The 27,026-nt window shown below is 39.0% G+C and overlaps 1 protein-coding gene across 1 annotated transcript in view; it reads left to right on the top strand.

Annotated features, from left to right (window-relative positions):
* NWD1 (NACHT and WD repeat domain containing 1) overlaps window positions 1-27,026 on the top strand; it is a 200,260-nt gene that overhangs the window by 31,242 nt on the left and 141,992 nt on the right. The window contains exon 4 of the mRNA XM_053702893.1: window positions 14,868-15,222. Within this exon, the coding sequence (XP_053558868.1) occupies window positions 14,868-15,222 (355 nt within the window). The remainder of the gene's footprint in view (window positions 1-14,867; window positions 15,223-27,026) is intronic.

Here is a 27,026-nt window from a genome sequence, read left to right as displayed (position 1 = left end):
AGAACTACAGTAAAAAGATAAGAAAAATAATCATACCAAGAAACTAACAGTTTTAGATAACGGTGTATCCGGGTGCATCGCCAAGGACATTACAAGGCCATTGGATCAATTATTGAGATAACATGTTCAGGTTAGAACATCAACATATTATTTTCTCACAGCATAATAAGCTGTTATAATAAACAATAATAAACCATTCTTAACAAAATGGATGACTAAAGACCAAATGGCGTCAGCATTGCTATATATATTCTAACAATATCCATCTCAATGGTTTTTAGAACATCAGTGAGTTCTGCAACTTGACTAGATCTTGGTCCAATGTTGAAACCTGCAGAAATGTTTGGGAATACATTTGCCCAAGTTATACCAATGCCGGTGACTAATCTGCCCTCATTATCAATGGTGGCATGGTAAGAACAACCATCAACATATACCAAAGGTAATGTTTGTCAATAATCCTCGTATATTTTATATGGGGAAAGCTATTGTTCCTCTAGGAAATCATCTTCTAATAACTCTTCCCCATGATCCTTAGCAGTACAGTTGTGGAGCTCAGCAAGCCCCTGTGCAACAGGATTCTTTTTGTTTTGCTTATAGCGAATTTTTAAAGGCCAGTCTTGTAAGGAAAGAGTCCAAGCTGTTATGCGGCTATTAGACAAGTTCTCATCTCTTATTCTCTCACTTTGCAAATATAGCAAAGGCTGGTGGGCCGTTTCTACAATAATTTTCTCGCCCTGTATATAGCTACAGAAATTTTGTACAGCCCATACAGTAGATAAGAGGGCTTTTTCGCAATCGCTAAATTTTATTTCTACTGGGGATAAAGTTTTGCTCGCATAAGCAATTACTTTGCTTAAATTATCATGCTTTTCGTATAAAACAACACTCATGCTTATAGCTGTGTAACCTGTCTCTAAGTAGAAAGGTTTACCCCCTTCAGGGTATGCTAAGCAAGGTGCTTGAGTGAGTTTTCTCTTCAGCTCTCTGATGGCTGTCTCTTGAGTCTCATTCCAATGCCATTTCACATCCTTCTTTAGAAAAAATAGCAGTGGTTTAGCTAATTCTGCATAATTATCAATAAATTTACAAAAATAATTTGTCATACCCAGGAATGATCTCAGTTCCTTGAAGTTAGTTGGGTTCTTAGAATTTATTATAGCTTCCACCTTTTTCTTCTGAGGATTTAACCCTTCCCAAGAAGTTTACAAGAGTGCGGCACCATTGAGCTTTTTATAGGGATAATTTGACACGTGACCTTTTAAGTTGGCTGAGGACATGTTTAAGTTCTGTGATATGTTTTTCAAAGTCTGGGCTTTTGATTAAAACATCATCAACATAAGATAAGGTCCCCCTTTCCAGAGCATCAGGCATAGCCTTATGCATGAATACAGCAAATTCATGTCCTGAATTTATTTATCCAAACGGGAGCCTCTGGAATGCATACACCTTTTGGAACGAGAATGCAAGCTTATACTAGTCCTCCTCATGTACCTTTATGGTCCAATATCCCTGTGCAAAATCAATGGCAGTGAATATTTTGGATCCCTGCATCTGCGCTAGGCACTGGTCAATATAGGGCACAGGCCAGCCAGACATGTACCCTCGTTTGTTTAGCTGTCTTAAGTCAGCACACAAACGCCATTGTCCATTGTGCTTAGGAACACCTAGAATAGGATTGTTATAAGAGCTGTGCACCTGTCTGATAATACACCTTTCTTCCAGGTTCCTTATGATTTCTGCAAGAGAATCATATACAGGGAGTGCAGAATTATTAGGCAAATGAGTATTTTGACCACATTATCCTCTTTATGCATGTTGTCTTACTCCAAGCTGTATAGGCTCGAAAGCCTACTACCAATTAAGCATATTAGGTGATGTGCATCTCTGTAATGAGAAGGGGTGTGGTCTAATGACATCAACACCCTATATCAGGTGTGCATAATTATTAGGCAACTTCCTTTCCTTTGGCAAAATGGGTCAAAAGAAGGACTTGACAGGCTCAGAAAAGTCAAAAATAGTGAGATATCTTGCAGAGGGATGCAGCACTCTTAAAATTGCAAAGCTTCTGAAGCGTGATCATCGAACAATCAAGCGTTTCATTCAAAATAGTCAACAGGGTCGCAAGAAGCGTGTGGAAAAACCAAGGCGCAAGATAACTGCCCATGAACTGAGAAAAGTCAAGCGTGCAGCTGCCAAGATGCCACTTGCCACCAGTTTGGCCATATTTCAGAGCTGCAACATCACTGGAGTGCCCAAAAGCACAAGGTGTGCAATACTCAGAGACATGGCCAAGGTAAGAAAGGCTGAAAGACGACCACCACTGAACAAGACACACAAGCTGAAACGTCAAGACTGGGCCAAGAAATATCTCAAGACTGATTTTTCTAAGGTTTTATGGAGTGATGAAATGAGAGTGAGTCTTGATGGGCCAGATGGATGGGCCCGTGGCTGGATTGGTAAAGGGCAGAGAGCTCCAGTCCGACTCAGACGCCAGCAAGGTGGAGGTGGAGTACTGGTTTGGGCTGGTATCATCAAAGATGAGCTTGTGAGGCCTTTTCGGGTTGAGGATGGAGTCAAGCTCAACTCCCAGTCCTACTGCCAGTTTCTGGAAGACACCTTCTTCAAGCAGTGGTACAGGAAGAAGTCTGCATCCTTCAAGAAAAACATGATTTTCATGCAGGACAATGCTCCATCACACGCGTCCAAGTACTCCACAGCGTGGCTGGCAAGAAAGGGTATAAAAGAAGAAAATCTAATGACATGGCCTCCTTGTTCACCTGATCTGAACCCCATTGAGAACCTGTGGTCCATCATCAAATGTGAGATTTACAAGGAGGGAAACAGTACACCTCTCTGAACAGTGTCTGGGAGGCTGTGGTTGCTGCTGCACGCAATGTTGATGGTGAACAGATCAAAACACTGACAGAATCCATGGATGGCAGGCTTTTGAGTGTCCTTGCAAAGAAAGGTGGCTATATTGGTCACTGATTTGTTTTTGTTTTGTTTTTGAATGTCAGAAATGTATATTTGTGAATGTTGAGATGTTATATTGGTTTCACTGGTAAAAATAAATAATTGAAATGGGTATATATTTGTTTTTTGTTAAGTTGCCTAATAATTATGCACAGTAATAGTCACCTGCACACACAGATATCCCCCTAAAATAGCTATAACTAAAAACAAACTAAAAACTACTTCCAAAACTATTCAGCTTTGATATTAATGAGTTTTTTGGGTTCATTGAGAACATGGTTGTTGTTCAATAATAAAATTAATCCTCAAAAATACAACTTGCCTAATAATTCTGCACTCCCTGTAAGGCTAAAGGAAGTCTGTATTGTTTAACAAAGACAGGGGGTGCATTGGGATCTGTTTGGATTCTTGCAATGTGCAAGTCTGTAGTCCCACAGTCATAAGAATCCCTAGCAAAAATATCCTTGTACTCTATCAGGAGTTCTCGTAGCTGTCAGCATTCATCATCACTGGAACAGCCATTAGCTAAGGAGATTTGCTCTTTGACTATTTGCTGAAATTTTGGAAAGATTTCAAGCTGTCCTATGTCATAGGCTTCTTCCAACCTAGAGGTGAGATCCCCTTGATTATAATTTACATTGCCACCATGATTCTGGGTATTGGGGTATTCTTGCTCTTTGATCGGCTGATCAAACACTAGGGAGGCTTCTTCAATTTTACAGATGCCTTCCTCTGAGCTGAAGGGATAAATAGACTGAATTGTAAACAATCCCTCTGGCATAGATGCAAAGGATTGTTCTATTAACTGTTCTTCAGTTAAGTATTCTTCAGGCATTAGCCCAATCACATTATTCTGGAATCCAAAAGTATAATAACTGGATTCTAGAGCATATCCTATGGTAGTTCCTTTCGACAAGATTATATCCTGTGGGGTCATGTTATGCACAATAACATGTATTGGAATAGTTCCAATATTTACCATAGGAGTATGGGTCATTGTTATACCTAGACTTTGCATTCTATGGGAGATGCAAATTGATGTTTCAGAAGTTTTTAATTTCTGACCTCTTTTTACCTGTAAGGATAAGAGAAATTTGTCAGCCCCAGCAGGGATTACCACATCGTCAGACACCTGCATATTCACAGCATATGGCAATTGCTGGTTTTATTTCAGGGCTGCATTTTCATCCTGAAATACTTCAGGGTCCCCCTTTAACCTGCTCCAGAGGCAAAGGTTAATCAAATCTATTTGTATGGCATATCTATGTAAGAGATCATTGCCAATTTATATTTGATTATGGGGAATATTTAAAACTAAAAACAGGTGCTTCGCTGATTTATTACCTATGGAGATAGATAATAAACACTTAGCTGTGATGTTATAACTTTCACACATGCCATCCAGGTCATGGGCCAAGACATCTGGGGAGAAAGATTTTTAATCACTTTAGTTTCAGCTATCTGCACTAATAAGCCTTCGCTTATATAGCTAGCTTCCTGTTTTAAGCTCAATTTGGCATACTTGGTTTTCCCAAGGTCATGCACTTGCATAGGGATAAATAGATCCTCTTTTTCTTTATCAATTTCTGCAAGGAATTGAGACTGATCTCCCCCTTTAGGGGACTTAGCATCCCCTTTGTGGAGAGATATGGTAAATACATCGCAATCTAAGGAAATATTGGCTATTTTTCCAGGCAAAATTTTTTAAAGTATTACCATCAGAGCCACTTAAAGGAGTCTGATCATCTATTTGTAGGATATTGATTTCAGGTACAGTGCTATTCCTGAAATGGATCTCCACAGCATCTGGCTTCTCTTCCACCATGTGACAGTTATGTCTGGTGCGAGATAATTAATAGGTCTTTTTACTTGTGACCAAATTACATTATTTATGCAATCAATTATGGTGCTTAATTGCTTCAGGAGATCACTTCCAATTATTAAACGATCAGTTGGCAGATCCACTATAATGACAGGGTGCCTTATTACTAAGCTGACCATATTGCCGCTTTAAGAAGGGACACATATGAAAAATACATATGTCAGGGTTCTTATACAAAACATTTCTTTTAACAGCCCTGAAAACAGCCCTGACATATGTATTTTTCATATGTGTCCCTTTTTAAAGCGGCAATATGGTCACCCTACTTATTACCCTCTTCCCCAGCTTTAGCTTTAACCATGCCATACTGTAGACTTTGAGAGTGTCACCCCCAACACCTAATAGTGAACCATCAAATTCTTCTATTTTAGATTTGTGGGGTGTTCATTTAGCTGTGTGTAGTACCTGTTGGATAAAATAGTTGCCTGAGATCCAGTATCAATTAATCCCATTATAGGGTTGGAGACTGAATCCTGGAGCTCAGCTAATACATAATATCTCCCTGCATTATCTACCATTTCACACCACATAAAATTAGCATGATTACACATCTGTGGGCTTCGCCACGAGTTACCTGTATTCACCACGTTACCTGATGAAGAATAATTTTTATATTTACCAGTCCTTTCCTCTATAATAGGGCTGATAGGGTTCCTGCGTACTGCATCTGTGGGAATAAAGTTATGAGAAAACTGCAAAGGAAGAGGTTTGTTAGAGCTTCCCGGCTGAGGTTGCTTGCCATCACAGCTAAAATGTCCGTTTCTCAGCTGTAGGGAGAGAACATGATTAGTACCATTATTGACATTTATCATTTCATTTGGTATATCTCTTCCCTCTCAGGTAATACCACAGTATTTATGACTGTGCCTGTGGCCCACTGCTGGCCACTGGCTGTACCCCTAAAGAAGGATTATTAGGGTGCTGAGCCATCAAAGCTTGACTCATATTAGTAAATAGTGTAAATATTTGACTTACTTGGGTACTGAGTTTGCCCACTTAATTGGACAAGCTATTTCTACCCATGGACCGATTTTTTGATATCCCAAGTTATTGATCCCTGGATCATTGGGATCCCTCAGAATCATAGCTATTGTACCCATTTTGATGTGGTTGTCTTTGGGGTTCAACTTGTTCAGCATTAATATCTTGGGAGCACTATTTACTTGGGGTGTCTGGTTACCCTGAGAGTATTTTCGCCACTTTTGGTATTTATTTTTACCGGGGTACCGATTACCTTGTGGGTGTTGATCTCTTTTGGGATAATTATTTATCTGGGTATGCCCCCATTTTGAGTATATTCTCTCTGCACCTCAGCCCTTGATGGGGAGGGACAGAGTTAAAACTTTGTGGGGAAGGCCTGTTTTCTTCGGCCACCTCCGCATACGTTTTCTTTTTAGACTCCAAATTGAGGGGGGCTAGGTGACACCCTAGTTTCTGCCACAATTTTGGGGCTGGGCCTTGGTTCCCTTTTAACCTCCTGTTCACTGGACTGCTGAATAGAGTATAACTTTATACTCTCTTTGATCAGCCAGTCCAATGAGCAGTTCTCATCAAAATCTCTAGCCAAATTAAGTTTGATGTGCGCGGGCAATGCTTCGTAAAATAAATTCACAAATTCTGAGCTTTCACATATGGGGTAGTCTTCAGCCATACTGCATGCACTTTTTAGTACATAAAGGAATTCTATAGGGCTTTGATTGGCACTACATTTTAAACCGTACACAGCTATTTTCGCAGCGGTTTTAGTGCGATATTACTGCTTTTTGCACTGATGCTTTGTTTCACTCCTGGAATGAATATTCATATCTCTTAGTAAAGCAAAGAACTTGTGATGTTTGCCCTCAAATACCCATGGCAGATATTCAATTTTTGACTGCTGACTAGTAACATTCATTATGGATAAAGCATTTTGAAAAGCCTCTAAGTAGTCAATTATAGAATTGGTTCCCTTGTTGAAAAACTTAGGTACTGCACCACTTAAAAATTTAATTATTTTAGGGGTATATATCTTATTAGATGTATCTTGGGCTTTCCCAGGGACCTTATTTTTGGGGCTGGAGCGCCCCCTATCTGCCCTATATTTACTATGGGGAGACCCCTTACACGCATTAGTATTATATGGTCTATCTGGGGTAGCTGTCTCCACCCTCTGACTTACTACTAGAGCTGCCCTCCCTCTGTGAATTATAGCAGTTCCCTGAATTTATAACATGAGGTGACTGTCTATGTGGGAAGTTTAACTCTAACCTGATAGGGGTCCTATGTTTTAATTCTTCCCTAATACTCTGCAGTTCCTGTCGCATGAATTCTTTTAGGGTTTTTAAAATATCTGCATTATCCTCATTGCTAACAGAGGGGGGCGTATTATTGCTATATTGCCTTTTCAGTTCACTAAGCTCTATCTGGCTCTGTGCAAGTTGTTTATTTAAATGTTCTATTTTAGCTACTAAATTTAGGTTATACTCTTGGAAGGTGACCACATCTTGTTTAAATGTAACAATTTAATTTTCGGCTATTTCTAAATTCTTTTCACATTTGCGTGATGAGCGAATATTATTGTCTAACTCCTGTAATTGCAATTCCTTTTCTATAAGGTGGATGGACATTTCGTCAATAATGCATATTACAAGGGGCCCTGATTTTAGTATTAGCTCATCCCGTTTTCTCAAATTTTTACATTCATTAATTTTTAATAATTCTTGGAACAATTCACTTTTTTTGTTCCACCTTCCATTATCAATAGTAATATTTTTTACCTTAATTGCAAGCATATCCATATAATCATTTAAATCTCCCTCAATACTACACCTATTTTTAATGTGGCTGATAGCGTCTATTTTAAGGGAATCAGCATTAGTAAGGGGTCATTTTGGGGGACATATTTCAACACTAAGTATAGATTCATCTGATTTACTTCTAGTAATAGACATTATTATTTTGGCTTAGTATTTGGTTAAATTAAAACACTAATACAATTTTGACCAACGGGAAAAAATAATAATTTTGAAATATTAATAAAAAAATTTAATATCTTTTTTATTAATAAATTTTTCTAGATAATAATCTCTATTTAATACAAATATATCAACGTGATAAAGATAATAATATCTAATGCAGTGCTTCCAGATAATATGTTGGTATATACCAGGTTATAGAATTATTATTTATTATTATTCTTTAAATAACCTCCAATTAAAATGTATATACAAACAATTGAAATTAATATTTATTGCTAAATCCTTATATTAGTTAAATTTATATACACATTGAATTATATTTAAGTAGAGACTAGATTATGAATCAATTATGTACACTTATTTCGTCACAATATTCTATACAACAGATCATAAAAGATATACCTTTAAAATTAACTTTACTCACAATGAATAGCATTAAAATACCACAATAAAATACCAGAATATGGACCGCTAACTTAACAGTGTTTACTTAAACAATATAACAAGATACTTCACACAAATCTTACTGAATCTCAATAGATTTAAGATAACTTTCAGACAAGTATAATTAAGCTACTTAGCCTACAAATGGTTCTATTTAACTTCACCTAAAAAAACAGAAATTTATTTTTTATTATTATTATTATTATTATTATTATTATTATTATATTAGTATTATTAGTATTATTAATGCAAATAGCCAATTTATATGCTAATATGTCTGAACTGAAATAACCTCTTATTTAGCTACAATAAGGCAAATTCTAAAATATACATATAGCAATAACTGTAATTAATTTATGATATTAAAATACAAAATTCTTTCTAAACATTAATATTTAATACCAGTATACTTACTACCTTTGGTATAATTAATATTAAATATAAGAATAAATTCTCCTTTTAAATCACAACTATGATACAACTATAGTTTTAGAATACCTTGATTTAAAACATAAAAAAAATATAGAACAGTCATATACATCACCAAATAAATCAATTGAGTGTTTCAGATTTTTCAGATAAGTCCAATTCACCTGATAAAATAAGAGAGGTATTTTGCAATAAGGATAAGAAAAGGTAGTCCAATTTTTGCTTATAGAGACTGTGTTTCCAAAAGGCCAGCAAGGTTATCAGTCAAAATTTTAGCAAACAAAAAGCCCTTTTTTTCTCCTATGCATGAGCTTTTCAAGTCATAAGCCCCGCTTCTATTTTGTAATCATTGGTGAATGTTTGGATACACCCCACGGAAGCTTTTCCATTCATTGGCCATCAGATCTGAAAATTAAATTGGCTTACTGGGAATGCATGTGCCCCAACAGTCAACTTGCGTGGCTTTCATACCAATTGTAGTCCACTAGGGGGCAGCAGATAACTAGAAATGCAGTTTCATTATCAATATGGCTAACAGTCTGGTATCTAACCTTTAAAATATTTATTAAATATCCTTTAATTTCTGGTTTCAACAAACCACATGTTCCATGTGTATTGGAATATGTCATACTATTTACCCTAAGTATTTCCCGTCTAAATATGATATATGTCTTATAATATTTCATAAGATGCCTTTAAAGCTGCATTTTTATGAGGGACTAGTGGTATAAATCAATAAAATATATATGGTTATCTGACTTATTTTGTATATCAGTTCATTTGATATACTGGTACATATTTCATTTCCTAGTCATATCTTTTATCATAGACATACATGAGTATTATAGTTATTTATTAATATATGTCTCAACAGTGTTTAAGACATGGCCTCAAAATCTATGATGCATTTATTTATTAACTTATAGTATCTTATTTGGAAACCTCATCTTCACACCAGGTTCTTCCCTATAAGACTCATTAGATTTTCTGGAAAACAAAGAAAAATGTATTTATTTTGAAATAAATTGGTTAGATATTTTTAATTTACTATACAGCTACTTATCCAATACAGCAGGCATGTATCCAATATAGTATAAGTTTCAGATAAATACACACACATATATATATATATATATATATATATATGTTGTTAATATAATCCCGTATGAAGATTAAGTCATATGTCTGTAGGTAACTTAAGTTCAGATGCCTTATGTGTATTAAAACATAGTAGGTACCAATTTGTATTGAAGTGTTAATGGTAACTTCCCCTGTAAAACTGTTTTTTCTCTGCATATACTCAGGCTTCACAAGTTTATTATAGACAGTATGTCTGTATATCTCCACATTGGGTCATTACCTGATAACTTTTACTACATAGAAGAGGGATCCTCTGTTAAAGTGATATCTTGAGTTTTACAAGTGTCTATTTCTTTTGTTCTACAAATCTGTGTTTCAGAATAAGAGGGGGTTGTTTTACAAACAGTTTCACAAATAAATGCATTATTTGGTGTAGATAAATATAAATATATATATATATATATATTATTTAATAACACTCATAGATATCCTGACATATATATGCATATATATACCAATTGTTATTGCTTAACCATGTGTTCAGTCATCAACCAGTAGTGCATTGATGCTCATTCAACAAAGCATACCAAGAGAACAAAGAAAAATGTATAATAGGAGTAAATTAAAAAGTTGCTTAAAATTGCATGCTCTATCTGAATCATGAAAGAAAAAATGGGGGTTTCATATCCCTTTAAATACAATCCGCTAGATTTAGAGTTTGGCGTTAGCTGTCAAAACCAGCGTTAGAGGCTCCTAAAGCTGGTTTTGGGCTACCGCTGGTATTTAGAGTCGTGTAGGTAAGGGTCTAACGCTCACTTTCCAGCCGCGACTTTTCCATACCGCAGATCCCCTTACGTCAATTGCGTATCCTATCTTTTCAATGGGATCTTTCTAACACCGGTATTGAGAGTCTTGGCTGAATTGAGCGTTAGAAATCTAACGACAAAACTCCAGCCGCAGCAAAAAGCCAGGAGTTAAGAGCTAACGCCGGTTCATAAAGCTCTTAACTACTGTGCTCTAAAGTACACTAACACCCATAAACTACCTATGTACCCCTAAACCAAGGTCCCCCCACATCGTCGCCACTCTATTAATTTTTTTTAACCCCTAATCTGCCGACCGCACACCGCCGCCACCTACATTATCCCTATGTACCCCTAATCTGCTGCCCCTAACACCGCCGACCCCTATATTATATTTATTAACCCCTAATCTGCCACCCCAAACGTCGCCGCCACCTACCTACACTTATTAACCACTAATCTGCCGACCGGACCTCACCGCTACTATAATAAAGTTATTAACCCCTAATCCGCCTCACTCCCGCCTCAATAACCCTATAATAAATAGTATTAACCCCTAATCTGCCCTCCCTAACATCGCCGACACCTAACTTCAAGTATTAACCCCTAATCTGCCGACCGCACCTCACCAACACTATAATAAATGTATTAACCCCTAAAGCTAAGTCTAACCCTAACCCTAACACCCCCCTAAGTTAAATATAATTTAAATCTAACCAATAAATTAACTCTTATTAAATAAATTATTCCTATTTAAAGCTAAATACTTACCTGTAAAATAAATCCTAATATAGCTACAATATAAATTATAATTATATTGTAGCTATTTTAGGATTAATATTTATTTTACAGGCAACTTTGTATTTATTTTAACCAGGTACAATAGCTATTAAATAGTTAATAACTATTTAATAGTTACCTAGTTAAAATAATTACAAAATTACCTGTAAAATAAATCCTAACCTAAGTTACAATTAAACCTAACACTACACTATCAATAAATAAATTAAATAAAATACCTACAATTATCTACAATTAAACCTAACACTACACTATCAATAAATTAATTAAATAAAATACCTACAAATAAATACAATTACATAAACTAACTAAAGTACAAAAAATAAAAAAGAACTAAGTTACAAAAAATAAAAAAATATTTACAAACATTAGAAAAATCTTACCACAATTTTAAGCTAATTACACCTACTGTAATAAAATAAAAAGGCCCCCCAAAATAAAAAAATGCCCTACCCTATTCTAAAATACAAATAGAAAAGCTCTTTTACCTTACCAGCCCTTAAAAGGGCCTTTTGCGGGGCATGCCCCAAAGAATTCAGCTCTTTTGTCTGTAAAAAAAAACATACAATACCCCCCCCAACATTACAACCCACCACCCACATACCCCTAATCTAACCCAAACCCCCCTTAAATAAACCTAACACTAAGCCCCTGAAGATCTTCCTTCCTTATCTTCACCATGCCGGGTATCACCAATCGGTCCAGGCTCCGAAGTCTTCATCCATGCCCAAGCGGGGGCTGAAGATGTCCGTGGTCTGGCTGAAGAGGTCCATCATCGGGCAGAAGTCTTCATCCTATCCGGGCAGAATTCCGATCAGCCAATAGAATGCAAGCTCAATCTGATTGGCTGATTGGATCAGCCAATCGGATTGAACTTGAATCTGATTGGCTGATTCCATCAGCCAATCAGAATTTTCCTACCTTAATTCCAATTGGCTGATAGAATCCTATCAGCCAATCGGAATTCGAGGGAAGCCATCTTGGATGACGTCCCTTAAAGGAACCGTCATTCTGTGTTAGGACATCAGAAGAAGAGTATGGATCCGCACCGGAGGTCTTGAAGATGGAGCCGCTCGTCGTCGGATGGAAGAAGATAGAAGATGCCGCTTGGATGAAGATGTCTACCGCTCCGGATCTCCTCTTCTGCCCGGATAGGATGAAGACTTCTGCCCGATAATGGACATCTTCAGCTGGATCATGGACATCTTCAGCCCCCGCTTGGGCTTGGATGAAGGCTTCGGAGCCTGGACCAATCGGTGATACCCGGCGTGGTGAAGATAAGGTAGGAAGATCTTCAGGGGCTTAGTGTTAGGTTTATTTAAGGGGGGTTTGGGTTAGATTAGGGGTATGTGGGTGGTGGGTTTTAATGTTGGGGGGGGGTATTGCATGTTTTTTTTTACAGGCAAAAGAGCTGAATTCTTTGGGGCATGCCCAGCAAAAGGCCCTTTTAAGAGCTGGTAAGGTAAAAGAGCTTTTCTATTTGTATTTTAGAATAGGGTAGGGCATTTTGGGGGGCTTTGTTATTTTATTAGGGGGCTTAGAGTAGGTGTAATTAGCTTAAAATTGTTGTAAGATTTTTCTAATGTTTGTAAATATTTTTTATTTTTTGTAACTTAGTTCTTTTTTTTATTTTTTGTACTTTAGTTAGTTTATGTAATTGTATTTATTTGTAGGTATTTTATTTAATTAATTTATTGATAGTGTAGTGTTAGGTTTAATTGTAACTTAGGTTAGGATTTATTTTACAGGTAATTTTGTAATTATTTTAACTAGGTAACTATTAAATAGTTATTAACTATTTAATAGCTATTGTACCTGGTTAAAATAAATACAAAGTTGCCTGTAAAATAAATATTAATCCTAAAATAGCTACAATATAATTATAATTTATATTGTAGCTATATTAGGATTTATTTTACAGGTAAGTATTTAGCTTTAAATAGGAAAAATGTATTTAATAAGAGTTAATTTATTTAGTTAGATTTAAATTATATTTAACTTAGGGGGGTGTTAGGGTTAGGGTTAGACTTAGCTTTAGGGGATAATACATTTATTATAGTGTTGGCGAGGTCCGGTCGGCAGATTAGGGGTTAATACTTTAAGTTAGGTGTTGGCGATGTTAGGGAGGGCAGATTAGGGGTTAATACTATTTATTATAGGGTTATTGAGGTGGGAGTGAGGCGGATTAGGGGTTAATAACTTTATTATAGTAGCGGTGAGGTCTGGTTGGCAGATTAGGGGTTAATAAGTGTAGGTAGGTGGTGGCGACGTGGGGGGGGGGCAGATTAGGGGTTAATAAATACAATATAGGGGTCGGCTGTGTTAGGGGCAGCAGATTAGGGGTACATAGAGATAACGTAGGTTGCGGCGGTGTACGGAGCGGCAGATTAGGGGTTAATAATAAAATGCAGGTATCAGCGATAGCGGGGGTGGCAGATTAGGGGTTAATAAGTGTAAGGTTAGGGGTGTTTAGACTCGGGGTTCATGTTAGGGTGTTAGGTGCAGACTTAGGAAGTGTTTCCCCATAGGAAACAATGGGGCTGCGTTAGGAGCTGAACGCTGCTTTTTTGCAGGTGTTAGGTTTTTTTTCAGCTCAAACTGCCCCATTGTTTCCTATGTTTTTGAAGCTGGCCGCGTCCGTAAGCACCGCTGGTATTGAGAGTTGCAGTGGCGGTAAATTATGCTCTACGCTCCCTTTTTGGAGCCTAACGCAGCCATTCTGTGAACTCTCAATACCAGCGGTATTTAAAAGGTGCAGGGAAAAAAAAGCCAGCGTTAGCTACGCGGGTCATTACCGACAAAACTCTAAATCTAGCCGAATTTTTGTACATGCTTTTTGAGTGCTGGGTATGTTTATATCTACATTATTTGTAGTGAAAGAGCAGTGCTTGTGTACCAGTGCACCCTTTAGAACATTGTTATTGTTTTATCTAGTGTAATTAGTGGTGCTGTCACATTTGGATTTATATTTTATGACATTAAGTAGTTTGAATAAAATATGGTACTTTTGCAATTGTTTTGCACTTATTTGTTTGGACGACACAGTGTTGAAGGGACATAAAGCCTTGAGCACCATATGGCAATAATATGTGCAATAATGTTTGCAACATTGGTGCGTACAACAGAGGTAAATTTAGACCGCAGCTCCATAACTTGTCCGCCTCCTCTGAGGCTGCGGACAGAAATCAACCCGATCGAATACGATTGGGTTGATTGACACACCCTGCTAGCGGCCGATTGGCTGCAAATCTGCAAGGGGCAGCATTGCACCAGCAATTCACCAGAACTGCTGGTGCAATGATAAATGCAGACAGCATATGCTGTCGTCATTTATCGATGTGCAGCGGACATGATATGCTACATCGTATCATGTCTGCTCGCACTTACATAAATATACCCCATAGAGTCAGGGCAATTAATGTCTAATTTTGTTAGATTAAAATAGAGGATATTGCAGAAGACTCCATAATAATGTGTCATTGTGTGTCCTTGCAGGCTCTGGTAGGGCAGAGATATGGCTTCAGGCCTATTCCACGTGTCATTTATGAGGAAGAATTTAACATCCTCTATGAAAAGGTGAAAAGGGATGAATCTGATGCTGAGCTGCTGAGGAACTGGTATTGGAAGGACCTGAACTCAGAGCCTCCCTCCTATATCATGCAACCAATCACTGTTCACCTCCCTTATTATGCTGATCCCAATCCTGCTCATGCAGAACTCAAAGAGCGAGACTTTAAGGAATGGAGACAAATTGAGAAGAGGCTAGCCCAGGCCCTACGTGCAGCTGCAGAAGAGGCTTATATAGAAGGAAAGATTACTCAGGAACAGAAACATAAATATTTTAAATCAGGTGAGTGCAACTGACTAATGCAGTTAGAATAATTCAGCAGCGCTTATTGAATAAGAGATTATGATGGCTGAAGTAAAATCTCTAAATTATTTATGTCATTTGAAGCAACTTGGATTTACCAGTATTGCAATAAAAGGCAAATGAAGAGAATAATAGAAGATATCCTAATTTGTTCTACAGAATAGAATATGATATACGACGTTTCCTGATCTTCAAACTTTTAAAAATATTTCAGACTTTGCAAAACCTCTGAAGCTCTAAATCATTCTTGTGTTTACTTTCGACTCATAATACTAGCGGTAAGCCCAATTAGCGCAAACCCTCATGGTAAACCCCTTATTGCTCGGCGCAAACATTTGTGCTCCACTCATAATCTAGCCCTTAGTGTCTGTGTCTGCTGAATTCCAACACTGGCACACCTCATTCCTGAACCAAATCTTATTTAGGGCCACATATTTCCGCTCAACTTAGTAATACCAGTGCATGCAGCACTGGTATTACAAGTGAGGTGCAATGTAAACGGAACCTTGCATTCACATTGCACGGAAGCATTGCGCTCATGAAAGCGCACTTCCATATGCTCTAATGGAAGCCTCGTTCTCTTGCTGTCAGACACAGAATGAGAACTAGCGCAGTGAAGGGGGTAAGTCGCACAGCTATGGCCAACAAATATAAATATATATGTATATGAATATATACTGTACATATATATTTATGTGTTAATATGTGTATATTTTTTTGTCGGGGGGGGGGGGGGGCAGTTAGGGCACTTTGAAAAAATTAACCAGTGGTCCAACCTAAAAAGTCGCAATTTTTTCCGCAATAGTTCGCAATGTGTAAAGTAAAAAATGTCGCCAGTATTTATCAAAATTCTTGAGACATTTTTGGGGCAAAAGATTTTTGCGATGTCAAGCGAATGACTGATCCAGTTTTCTTGCGAAAACATCGTTTTTACTTTATTTATCAATCTTAACTTTAGCCATCGGTAAATGGTTTTATTGTTTTTTTTTTTTTTTTAAATATTTTTTTCTTTATTGAATAGAAATGCACTGTACAGTAATATTAGAGTAGCGTTACATCAGAACATAACAGATAACATAGTATAACAGTATGTTTGGTTTACAAAAGTATACATTGCATATATTGGAATAATCAGAAATAGTAAAGTAGGTGTGTCATAAGTGTGCAGTGTCATAATAGTCAATATTGAAACAAAGAAAAAAAAAAAAAGATAGGTATCAGGCATTATTTGGCCCTAGAAGAGGGGTGAATAGAAAGTGAGCCAACCGAGCCCACGTACAAATTTGTCAGACAACTGAATAAATAGGGATTATACACATCTCCCTCAGATAGGGAAGAAAGGAAGAGATACAAAGAAGAAAGAGGGAGGCAGTGGAAGAGAAAGAGAGATAGAGAGAGAAGAAGAAGAGAAAAAAAAAAAAAGGGGGGGGGGAAGAAGGAAAGAAGGAAATGGAACGGAGCAGAGGAGGAGAGAGTATGAACTCTCTCCTCCTATTTCAGGGGTAGATCGCGCTACTGAAGGGACTCACTCATCGGAGTTCGAACCAGTCAGACCACGTCTCCCAGTAAGAGTCCAAGGTACCATTTTCGCCGGCAACATATCTCTCCATCGTAGCGAAATGATTTATCACATCACAGATCTCATTTAGATTTGGAGGCTCTGTTTGTTTCCAAGCCCGAGCTATGCACAGTTTAGTCGCTGCCAGGACGTAAATTAGGAACTTCTTGGTGTTCAAGGAGAAAGACCTCGGAAGAATATGGAGCAAGGCCATCCCAGGCGTCAGGTGGACATCGAGATTCATGGAGCTGAGCAATAATTCAACCTCATTCCATAGGGAGGTGATCTTCGGACAGCTCCACCAGACATGGATGTCAGAGCCCTCGCCATTGCACTGTCTCCAGCACTCTCTGGTAGAGGACGGGAACATCGCCGCCAGTCGAGTTGGGACTCTATACCACTTCAACACTCCTTTCATATATGTCTCAAAGACTGTGACGCAGTGAAGCGTCTTTTTAGTGAGAGTAATTGCATAGGCAAGGTCTTCTTCAGGAAGAGATGTTGAGCTCACGACACCAAGCGTGCATCTGCCATGGCACCCCTGGTGTACAGTCGTTTAGAAGTGTGGTATAGTGAAACGAGATGGGACGGGATCTCAGCGCTCCCGTACACCACCTAGACTCCCATCCTGTCTTTCCTCTGAGAGCAGTCGTGGGGAATCCCCTAGCCTTGACCACACCGAGCACTCTGAAGCTCTCGAAGCGGAACCATAGGGGGTTGTCCCCCCCGGGCTCCGCTAGTTGTGAAGCCGTCGTAAGGGTACCCGAGTGATACAGATCAGAAACCTTTGTGATGTCTTTACTTTTCCAGAAATCAAAATGAATCTCCGGTGAGTTCCAGAGTAAACCCCTCAAGCTCTGAATAGGAGAAGGGTAGGGTGAAACACCCTGTCTGTGGCGAAGTTCGTACCAGATACGTAAAGATTGACTGACAATAGGATTATGGATCTTAGCCAAGAGGTTCACGTGCTTGGGAACCCAGATGGCATCCCGGAGGTCTAGATCTACCGGCAGAGCTAGTTGTTCCAAGTAATACCAGCCTGGTCTATCCGTCTCTACTCCCCATGCGGTAATATGTGTAAGTCTCGTTGCTTCATAATAGAGATATATGTTTGGAAACGCAACACCTCCCTTGGAAAAGGGTCTCTGGAGGATTTTATATGCTATTCGAGGAATCCCGCGTCCCCACACATATCTGAGGAAGACTCTATGGATCTGTTGAAGAATCCGATGAGGCACATTAAAGGGGAGGCAGCGAAATATGTATAAGGCCTTCGGGAGGAGTGACATCTTAAGCGTGGCGACACGGCCTAGCCATAAAATCTCACGATGGTCCCATGATATCGCCAAGGATTTAATTTCGGCCGTCAACTTATCAAAGTTGAGTTTGATCATGGTGTCTGTGTTGTCACTGAGCATTACACCTAAGTGAGTTAGGTAATTTGTAGACCACTGGAAGTCAAATTTGTCCCGCAGTGCATTTAGTCGTTCTGTGGGAATATTCATGGCGTATGCTTCAGTCTTAGCTACATTAGACTTGTAATAGCTATATCGGCCAAATTTATCAATTAGGTCAAAGACCCTCGAGATCGAAGACTCCGTGTTAGTCAAAAGAAGAGTCACGTCATCCGCAAAGAGGGCAATCTTTTCTTCACGTGATGGGTATGTAACACCAGTAATACCTTCTGATAGACGTATTGCTTGAGCAAAGGGCTCCATCACTAAGGAGAAAATTAAAGGGGACAGGGGACACCCCTGTCTGGTGCCATTAGAGATGTTTATTACCGGTGAGCAGAAACCTGGGCCCCTGATACGAGCATGGGGTGATGTGTAGAGGGCCTTGATGGCTACAACGATTTGGGGAGGAAAGTTAAACACTTTGAGGACTTCCCATAGGTACTCCCACCGTACCCTGTCGAAGGCCCTTTTGGCGTCTAAGGACAGGGCCACCAGTGGGGTACCTTTCCTTCAGGCATCTGAAAAGATCGTAATTAGGCGCCTCGTATTGTCCGGCCCCTGGCGGCCTTTAGTAAAGCCGACCTGGTCCGACTGTATTAGGGATGGTAATAGGTTAACTAGCCTGTCTGCCAGGAGTTTCGAATAGAGTTTCGTGTCAACGTTTATTAACGAGATCGGACGATAACTACTGCATAGCGTCACATCTTTATTCGGTTTAGGAATAGCGACTATTGACGCTTCAAGGTTTTCTCTTAATATTTGGCCCTCGGACTTAATTTCGTTAAAGAGTTGACCTAGCACCGGGGTCAATAATCTCGAAAATTTCTTATAGAAGGCTCCAGGGAAACCATCTGGCCCAGGGCTTTGTTGTTTTTCAAGTTCTTAAGGAGTAAAGAAATTTCTCTGTCAGTGAACGGTGTTAGGAGAGATTCATCATCCTCCTCCGAAAGTGTCGGGAGACCGAGCTCCTTAAGGAAGTCGCCAATTTCCGTAGTCGTGGCCGATCGAGGGAGCTCGCTTTTGGAAATGTTATATAGTTTGTCATAGAACAAAGCAAAGCTGGGGCATAGACTCTCTTTCCATCATGTGTGATGTAAGGTATTCTTGCTGTAGCTGTTCGCTTTCTCAATTTACCAGCCAAAAGCGTATCCGCCCTATTACTCTTGTGATATAGAAGCTGTTTGAAACCTGAGAGAGCCTTTTGAATTCTCTGTAATTCCAGTTCCTTAATCTGACTTCTCAGACCCTGTACCTTAGTAGAGAGTGCCTGGGTGGGGTTTTGTCTGTTAAGTGTTTCGGCCACCCGGAGATCACAATGGAGCTTACCCAAGGGAGCTCCCTTCGTACAACGTAATTCTGCCACCTTAGTAATACAAAAACCTCGTAGGTAGGCTTTCAAGGCCGCAAATCTAATCTGATGGGACGTTTGCCCCTCTCGATTGTCTTGCAGGAACTTAGCTATTTCCTCCTCGAGACCCAGTAGGAAGGAAGTATCCTTCCACAAGAACCGAGGGAACCTCCAGTAAGGCCTATCTATAGACGTTCTCGGGCCAAACACCTGGAATGTGATAGCGTCATGATCCAACCAGGTACAGTAGTGTATACGCGCCTCATTGATAGAGTTCAGCGTCCATGAATCAACAAAAAAATAATCAAGCCTGGAGTAGGATCTATGGGAGGCTGAGAAGTAAGTGAAATCTTTCACTTCAGGATGGTGTGCCCTCCATACATCAAAGAGAGAATGTTGTGCAATCAAGTGTTGAAACTTCGGGGCCACCGATGTGGTATAGGGGTCAATCTGTTTGTTGGAAGGGACCCTCTTGTTGAGGAGAGGATCCCAAACCAAGTTGAAATCTCCCCCTAGGACCAGGGTGCCTTGCTTCAATTTATCAACTAAGAGAAGAGTCCTTTTCAAGAAGGAAACCTGTCTTTGGTTAGGGCTGTATACATTGGCTAGAGTGACCAATTGTTCATTAAGTTTCCCTATCAAGATAAGGAAACGCCCCTCTACGTCTCTTTCCACATGAACCAAATGGAATGCAATTCTTTTGTTAATCAGGATAGAAACACCTCTCGTTTTATCTTTATAGGTAGAATGGAATATTTCAGAGTAATCTGAGAACTTGAGTGTAGGCATATGGGCAGTCGACCAGTGGGTCTCTTGCAAATAAACTACATCCGGGTTACGAGATTTAAGAAAGTTCCTCAACAGACTATGTTTGTTAGGGGAATTCAAACCCTTCACATTCAAAGTGATGGTTAGCGCCATAGTAGGCTCGTTTCTGTTTTGCACCGTTCAGGAAGGGAAGGGGGAGAAGAAAAAAAAAAAAAAAAAGGGGGGGTGGGAAGAGAAAAGGGTAAGAAGGAAGAATAGGGGGCAGAGAGATAAGAAACAGAAATACAGAGGAAGATGTGTTATCCAAGAGCTAGACCTCTGCAAGGAGCTAGGGACCAGCCAATGAAGTACTAATCAAGTATGAAATCAGGTCTGGATTCTAGCTAAAAATGTAGGGAAATAAGGGAGAAATTTAGAATCTGTGTTCACGTGTTTACAATGTAAACTACAATTCTGGAGGGGGGGCGAGAACCCGTTGGATAGGGTTACTTAAGTTTTTAAGTAGATAGTCGTGGTAGCCAGCAGCTACGGGGTACTTAACATAGATGAATTCTAAAACTTCCTGACAAAAACATTACTAAGAAACAAGAAACAATTAACTAGTTGAATTAGGGGTATAGGGGGGACAGTCCATATGTAATAATAAGCTTGGACCCATGGTGATGGCGGGACTCAACCTGTGGGACCTAACTTGATGTATGTGGAGGTTTATTGGGGAGGGTAGTCACCAATGGTGTAGGCTTTAGGGAGGAGTGAGTAAGTCGTTATCTATATCTAAATGGACTAAAAAGTCATAATACCAGCCTAAACACTTACAAAATGGTGTGCAAAACAGAGAAAACATATACCTTTGGAACCTGTATAGGAGTAAAAACATATACAAATCAATGCATTACAACCTAGAAGAAGAAAAAAAAAAAAAAAAAAGGGGGGGAGGGGGGGGGAAGGGGAGGGAAATGGCTATTCTCAGGGAGTGGCATTCATGATATTAAAATCTAGGTCAATTGTGGGGTATTAGCGTATCACATATATGTATCAAATTGTGAGGAGGCTTAAAGGTATGGTCAATAATTCAATATTGGGAGGGAGGAGGAGAGAGCGGGGAGAAAAAAAAATCAAAAAAAAAATCATTGAGTTAAATTCAAACCTTGGTATTTAAGTCAGAGAATGAAATACATCACATCACAACAGCAGAAAAGGAACTTTTACATTTCTCGATACATTTCTTTTCCCCTCTATCGTTCCCTCTCTCTCCACAACCTGGTGGACCTCAGGTCTTGGGGAGTCATTATGGCCCATAGACTGTTGGGAAACTGGCCAGGGTCCCAAATAATATCAGGGGGTCTTCTACAACCAGGGAGAAACAGTCTATGGGGTTGCCAGCCACCCTGTCAGGAGAAAGAAACATGGATCCAAGCAAAAACATAGCACAAAAAAATACAGTCCCCCCTTCACCAACTAGGATACTTATCGTCCTGGGTTAATCAGTCAATCAGAATCTGGAACAGGAGACTCCGGCCGGAGTAAACCAGCCGTAGAGGATGAAGTAGGGTCTGAAGGAAGACTGAAGGCAAAAGATGGTGTCTTATGGTTAGGTGATCTCTGTGGCAGAGGTTGCCACTCAGAAGCAGGTCTAATAAGTGTAGACTGGGTCTTTAGGTGAGCAGCCTGTGGAGTTGCAGAAGGTTTCTCCCCTGAAGGTGGAGGGTGACCCCTAGGCCCTGGTGTGTGAAGTAGATCCCAGTCTTTGAGATATTGACGAGCTCTATCTGGAGTGTTAGAAGCCAAAAGGTGGTTATCTTTGTGGATGAGGAGCTTTGTTGGATATCCCCATCTGTATTTAATTCCCTGCTGTCGTAGGATTTTAGTAACCTCTCTAAATGTGGCTCTCTTTTGGATGGTAAACTGAGAGAGGTCTGTAAAGACTTGAATGTCCCTGAATTTTTCGGGTAAAGCAGGGTTGGAAAACATTGCTTTGGCAATCTGCTCTTTATATGTGAAAAAATGGAAGCGGGCTATCACATCTCTGGGCTTTTCAGATGGAATATTTCGCCCTCTAGGTAGCCTATGGACTCTGTCAAGCAAATTTTCATTAGGTAGTTGTGGTGCTTTGAGATTGCCGCAGAATTCTGCTAGGAAAGATTCTAGGTCAGCAGCGGGGATTTCTTCTGAGATTCCTCGGAATCTAAGGTTGTTGCGGCGGGAGCGATCCTCAATGTCAGCCATCTTTGCTTCCACTGTGTCTAGCATATCAACCAATACATGGGAATGGTTAGAGAGATGTGCCTGTTCTACCGCCAGATCCTCTTGTTTTTGCTCCAGGGCCTCAACTCTCTCGTTGATTGTGCCTATGTCTTTTCGCAGATCTGCAATAGAGCTTTTAAAAGTCTTAGTGAGAGATTCTTGCAGGTTAGTGATTTTTTGAGTGATTGTGTTAACAATTTCAGAAGCCATAGTAGATGGAAGTTCTCCTGTTGTCTGAGAGTACTGGTCAAACAGCTCACTTTCGGCGTGTGGAGGGATATTCAGAGACTCTGAGCTTGGCTGTCTATCTGCCTGGGATTTAGGCTTAAAGTGGTCAGACATGGACTTTTTATATTCAGCTTGGTTGGTTTTATTGTTTTTATCCTATTATAACAGAATACATTAATCACATGATTGTTTGTAAGAATCTTATTTCTTATATATTAAAGTTGTTTTTATTCTGCCCCATCTTTTTGGCTCTCTTTTATCGAGGAAGATTGCCTGTTTTTTGTAGCTTATCTTTGTTCTTTTTAGTACACATTTCAATTGCACTTTATTATAATCGGTTATTTGTAGAGCGCCAACAGATTCCGCAGCGCTATAATTTTACTTTAAATTATTTTACTTTTTTATAAATCTGTATATATCTTTTTTTGTTATTTAAAGTGAATGTAAACTTTCATTCAGGTAATATACTTACCTTTCTCTAGAGCAAAACCCACAGCTCCTCTGTACTTACGTCACCAATGACAAAACCAGATTCCTTCAATCATGGCTTCCCCCACATAGCGTCCATCTCGTGAGGCTAATAGTTAATTTAATTGGTAATTCTATCAGCCAATTGGAATTAAAGGTGAAAAAATACTATTGGCTGATGCAATCAGCCAATAGGATTGAGCTTCAATCATATTGGCTGATCTAATCATGCATCAACCAATAGGATTTTTTCACCTTTAATTCTGATTGGCTGATAGAATTCTATCAGCCAATCGGAATTCAAGGGACGCCATCTTGAATGATGTTATTTAAAGGAGAATTCATTGTTCAAGAAGACGTCAATTGAAGAGGATGCTCCGCGCCGGATGTCTTGAAGATGGAGCCGCTCCGCGCCGGATAGATGAAGATAGAAGATACCGTCTGGATGAAGACTTCTGCTGGCTTGGATGAAGACTTCAGGCCGCTTGGATGAAGAATTCTGCCAGCTTCGATGAGGACTTCTGCCGCTTCATTGAGTTCAAAAACTGTAAGTGGATCTTCGGGGGTTAGTGTTAGTTTTTTTTAAGGGTTTATTGGGTGGGTTTTATTTCTAGATTAGGGTTTGGGCGGAAAAAAGAGCTAAATGCCCCTTTAAGGGCAATGCCCATATAAATTCCTTTTTCAGGGCAATGGGGAGCTTAGGTTTTTTTAGTTAGGATTTTATTTGGGAGGTTGGTTGTGTGGGTGGTGGGTTTTACTGTTGGGGGGTTGTTTGCATATTTTTTTTTACAGGTAAAAGAGCAGCTGATTTCTTTGGGGTAATGCCCACAAAAGGCCATTTTAAGGGCCATTGGCAGTTTAATTTAGGCTAGGTTTTTATTTTTATTTTGGGGGGCTTTTTTATTTTGATAGGGTTATTAGATTAGGTGTAATTAGTTTAAATAATTGATCATTTCTTTTTTATTTTGTGTAATTTAGTGTTTTTTGTAATTTAGTTAATTGTATTTAATTAATGTAATTTATTTAATTGTAGTGTAAGGTTAGGTGTTAGTGTAAGACAGGTTAGGTTTTATTATACAGGTAAATTTGTATTTATTTTAGCTAGGTAGTTAGTAAATAGTTAATAACTATTTACTAACTATTCTACCTAGTTAAAATAAATACAAACTTAGCTGTGAAATAAAACCTAAGATAGCTACAATGTAACTATTAGTTATATTGTAGCTATCTTAGGGTTTATTTTATAGGTAAGTATTTAGTTTTAAATAGGAATTATTTAGGTATTAATAGTAGGTTTTATTTAGATTTATTTTAATTACATTAAAGTTAGGGGGTGTTAGGGTTAGGGGTTAATAACTTTAGTATAGTGGCGGCGACATTGGGGCGGAAGATTAGGGGTTAATAAATGTAGGTAGGTGGCAGCGATGTTAGGGGCGGCAGATTAGGGGTTAAAAAGTGTAGGTGGGTGGCGGCGATGTTAGGGACCGCAGATTAGGGGTTAATAAGTGTAGGTGGGTGGCGGTGACATTGGGGGCGGCAGATTAGGGGTCAATAAGTGTAGGTAGGTGGCGGCGACATTGGGGCAACAGATTAGGGGTTAATAAGTGTAGGTAGGTGGCGGCGATGTCGGGGGCGGCAGATTAGGGGTTCATAAGTATAATGTAGGTGTCGGCGATGTCGGGGGCGGCAGATTAGGGGTTAATAAGTATAATGTAGGTGTTGGCGATGTTGGTGGAGGCAGATTAGGGGTTAATAAATGTAATGTAGGTGGCAGCGATGTCGGGGGGGCAGATTAGGGGTTAGTAAGTGTAATATAGGTGGCTGCGGTGTCGGGGGCGGCAGATTAGGGGTTAATACGTGTAATGTAGGTGCCGGCGATGTCAGGGGCAGCAGATTAGGGGTGTTTAGACTCTGGGTTTATGTTAGGGTGTTAGGTATAAACAAAAATGTTATTTTACCCATAGGAATCAATGGGGCTGCGTTACGGAGCTTTACGCTCCTTTATTGCAGGTGTTAGGATTTTTTTCCACCAGCTCTCCCTTTGATGCCTACGGGGAAATCATGCACGAGCACGTAAAACCAGCTCACCGGAGCTCACTGCAGCGCTGGTATTGGAGTGCGGTATGGAGCTCAATTTTGCTTTATGCTGCAATATTGCCTGATAACGCTAGGTTTTTGAAAACCTGTAATACCAGCACTGTAGGGAGTTGAGCGGTGACAATAACTTGCAAGTTAGTACCGAGCCGCTCTTACAGCAAAACTCATAATCTAACCGATAGTGTTTCATGTCCCTTTAAGTGTTGTGCTTGAGTACAATACAAATTACTTGAGAAAAATGCTGCACTTTTGGAGACTTGAGGTAAACCATTATCGCTTGATAGTTTGCATAACAAAACACAAGTAAATGGCATTGAAATAAAGTTTTTAAAGGGACATTCAACACACATTAGCGCTCTCAGGTTAGAGCTGGTATTTAGGGATGGGTGAATGTGTAAATTTCTAATTTGAATGTTAGAACGAATGTTATTACCGAAATTCGAATTACAAATCCGAATGTTGATACGAACGAATATTCTTAAAAATTCTATAAACGAATGCTATTTACAGTTTTCGAATGTCCCTTTCGAATTTGAATGTTTATAATTAGATTGAATGTCTACATTCGAAATTTCGAATTTAACATTCGATTTAACAAATACTATTCAGAAGTTCAATAGGTCATGTGGTAGGGAATTTAGAGAATTAATACATAATAGATACAAATATATTAATTTGAATGTTTCTATTTCGATCGAATATTGCATAATTAGAATATTACATTTAAAGAAAGCATTAGAAATACTATTACAAATATATAAATTAAAATTTTTCTAAACAAATATTTTCGAATGTCATCATAAAATTCGAAACCGAACATTCGGAAATCGAATGTTAGAATATTATGTAAACATTCGAAGTGCGATTTGAACGAACAAATGTGTTAAAATTTGTTTCATTTTTCGAATGTTGCAAAACATTTGCCCATCCCTACTGGTATTACAAACTGAAAGTTGAAAGCGAACAAAAGCCACTGCCCTAACTGCCTTTTCCCACAAACTTCTATGGGGCGCACTAAAGATGGGCTTTTCTATTTATCACTCACGCACTACCCCAAAACTGCTCTGTATCAATTTCGCTAAAGCTGTTTTTCACTTAGAATTAACATTTTTTTGCTTTTAGATATATATTTTATATTTATATATGTATAAATAAATATTTTTTGTAAAAAAAATAACAAAACAAAAAAAACATTAAAATGTATTAAAAATTATATTGCATGTTTCAAGGTATTTGATTGGAAAGGCTCAAAAGTGTCCATGGGGCATATTTATTAATGTGCGAGCGGACATGATATGAAGTAGCGAATCATGTCCGCTGCACATCGATAAATGCCGACAGCATACGCTGTCAGCATTTATCATTACACCAGCAGTTCTTGTGAATGATGATGTCCATGGCCTCAGAGCAGGTGGACAAGTTATGACGCTGCTTCATAATTGCTGTTTCCGGCGAGCCTGAAGGCTCGCGCGGAAACAGGGGCATCGAGCTCCATTTGAAGCTTGATAATTCGGCCCCTATATATGTGTATAAATGTATGTATGTGTGCACATAAACATATAAATACACATGTATACGCATATATAGACATGTATACATACAAACATACGCATAT

The sequence above is a fragment of the Bombina bombina genome, chromosome 2 (genome assembly GCF_027579735.1).
Source record: "Bombina bombina isolate aBomBom1 chromosome 2, aBomBom1.pri, whole genome shotgun sequence".
Lineage (NCBI taxonomy): Eukaryota > Metazoa > Chordata > Amphibia > Anura > Bombinatoridae > Bombina > Bombina bombina.
Note: the sequence above shows the minus strand (reverse complement) of the source record. Positions and strands in the feature narration are given on the sequence as shown.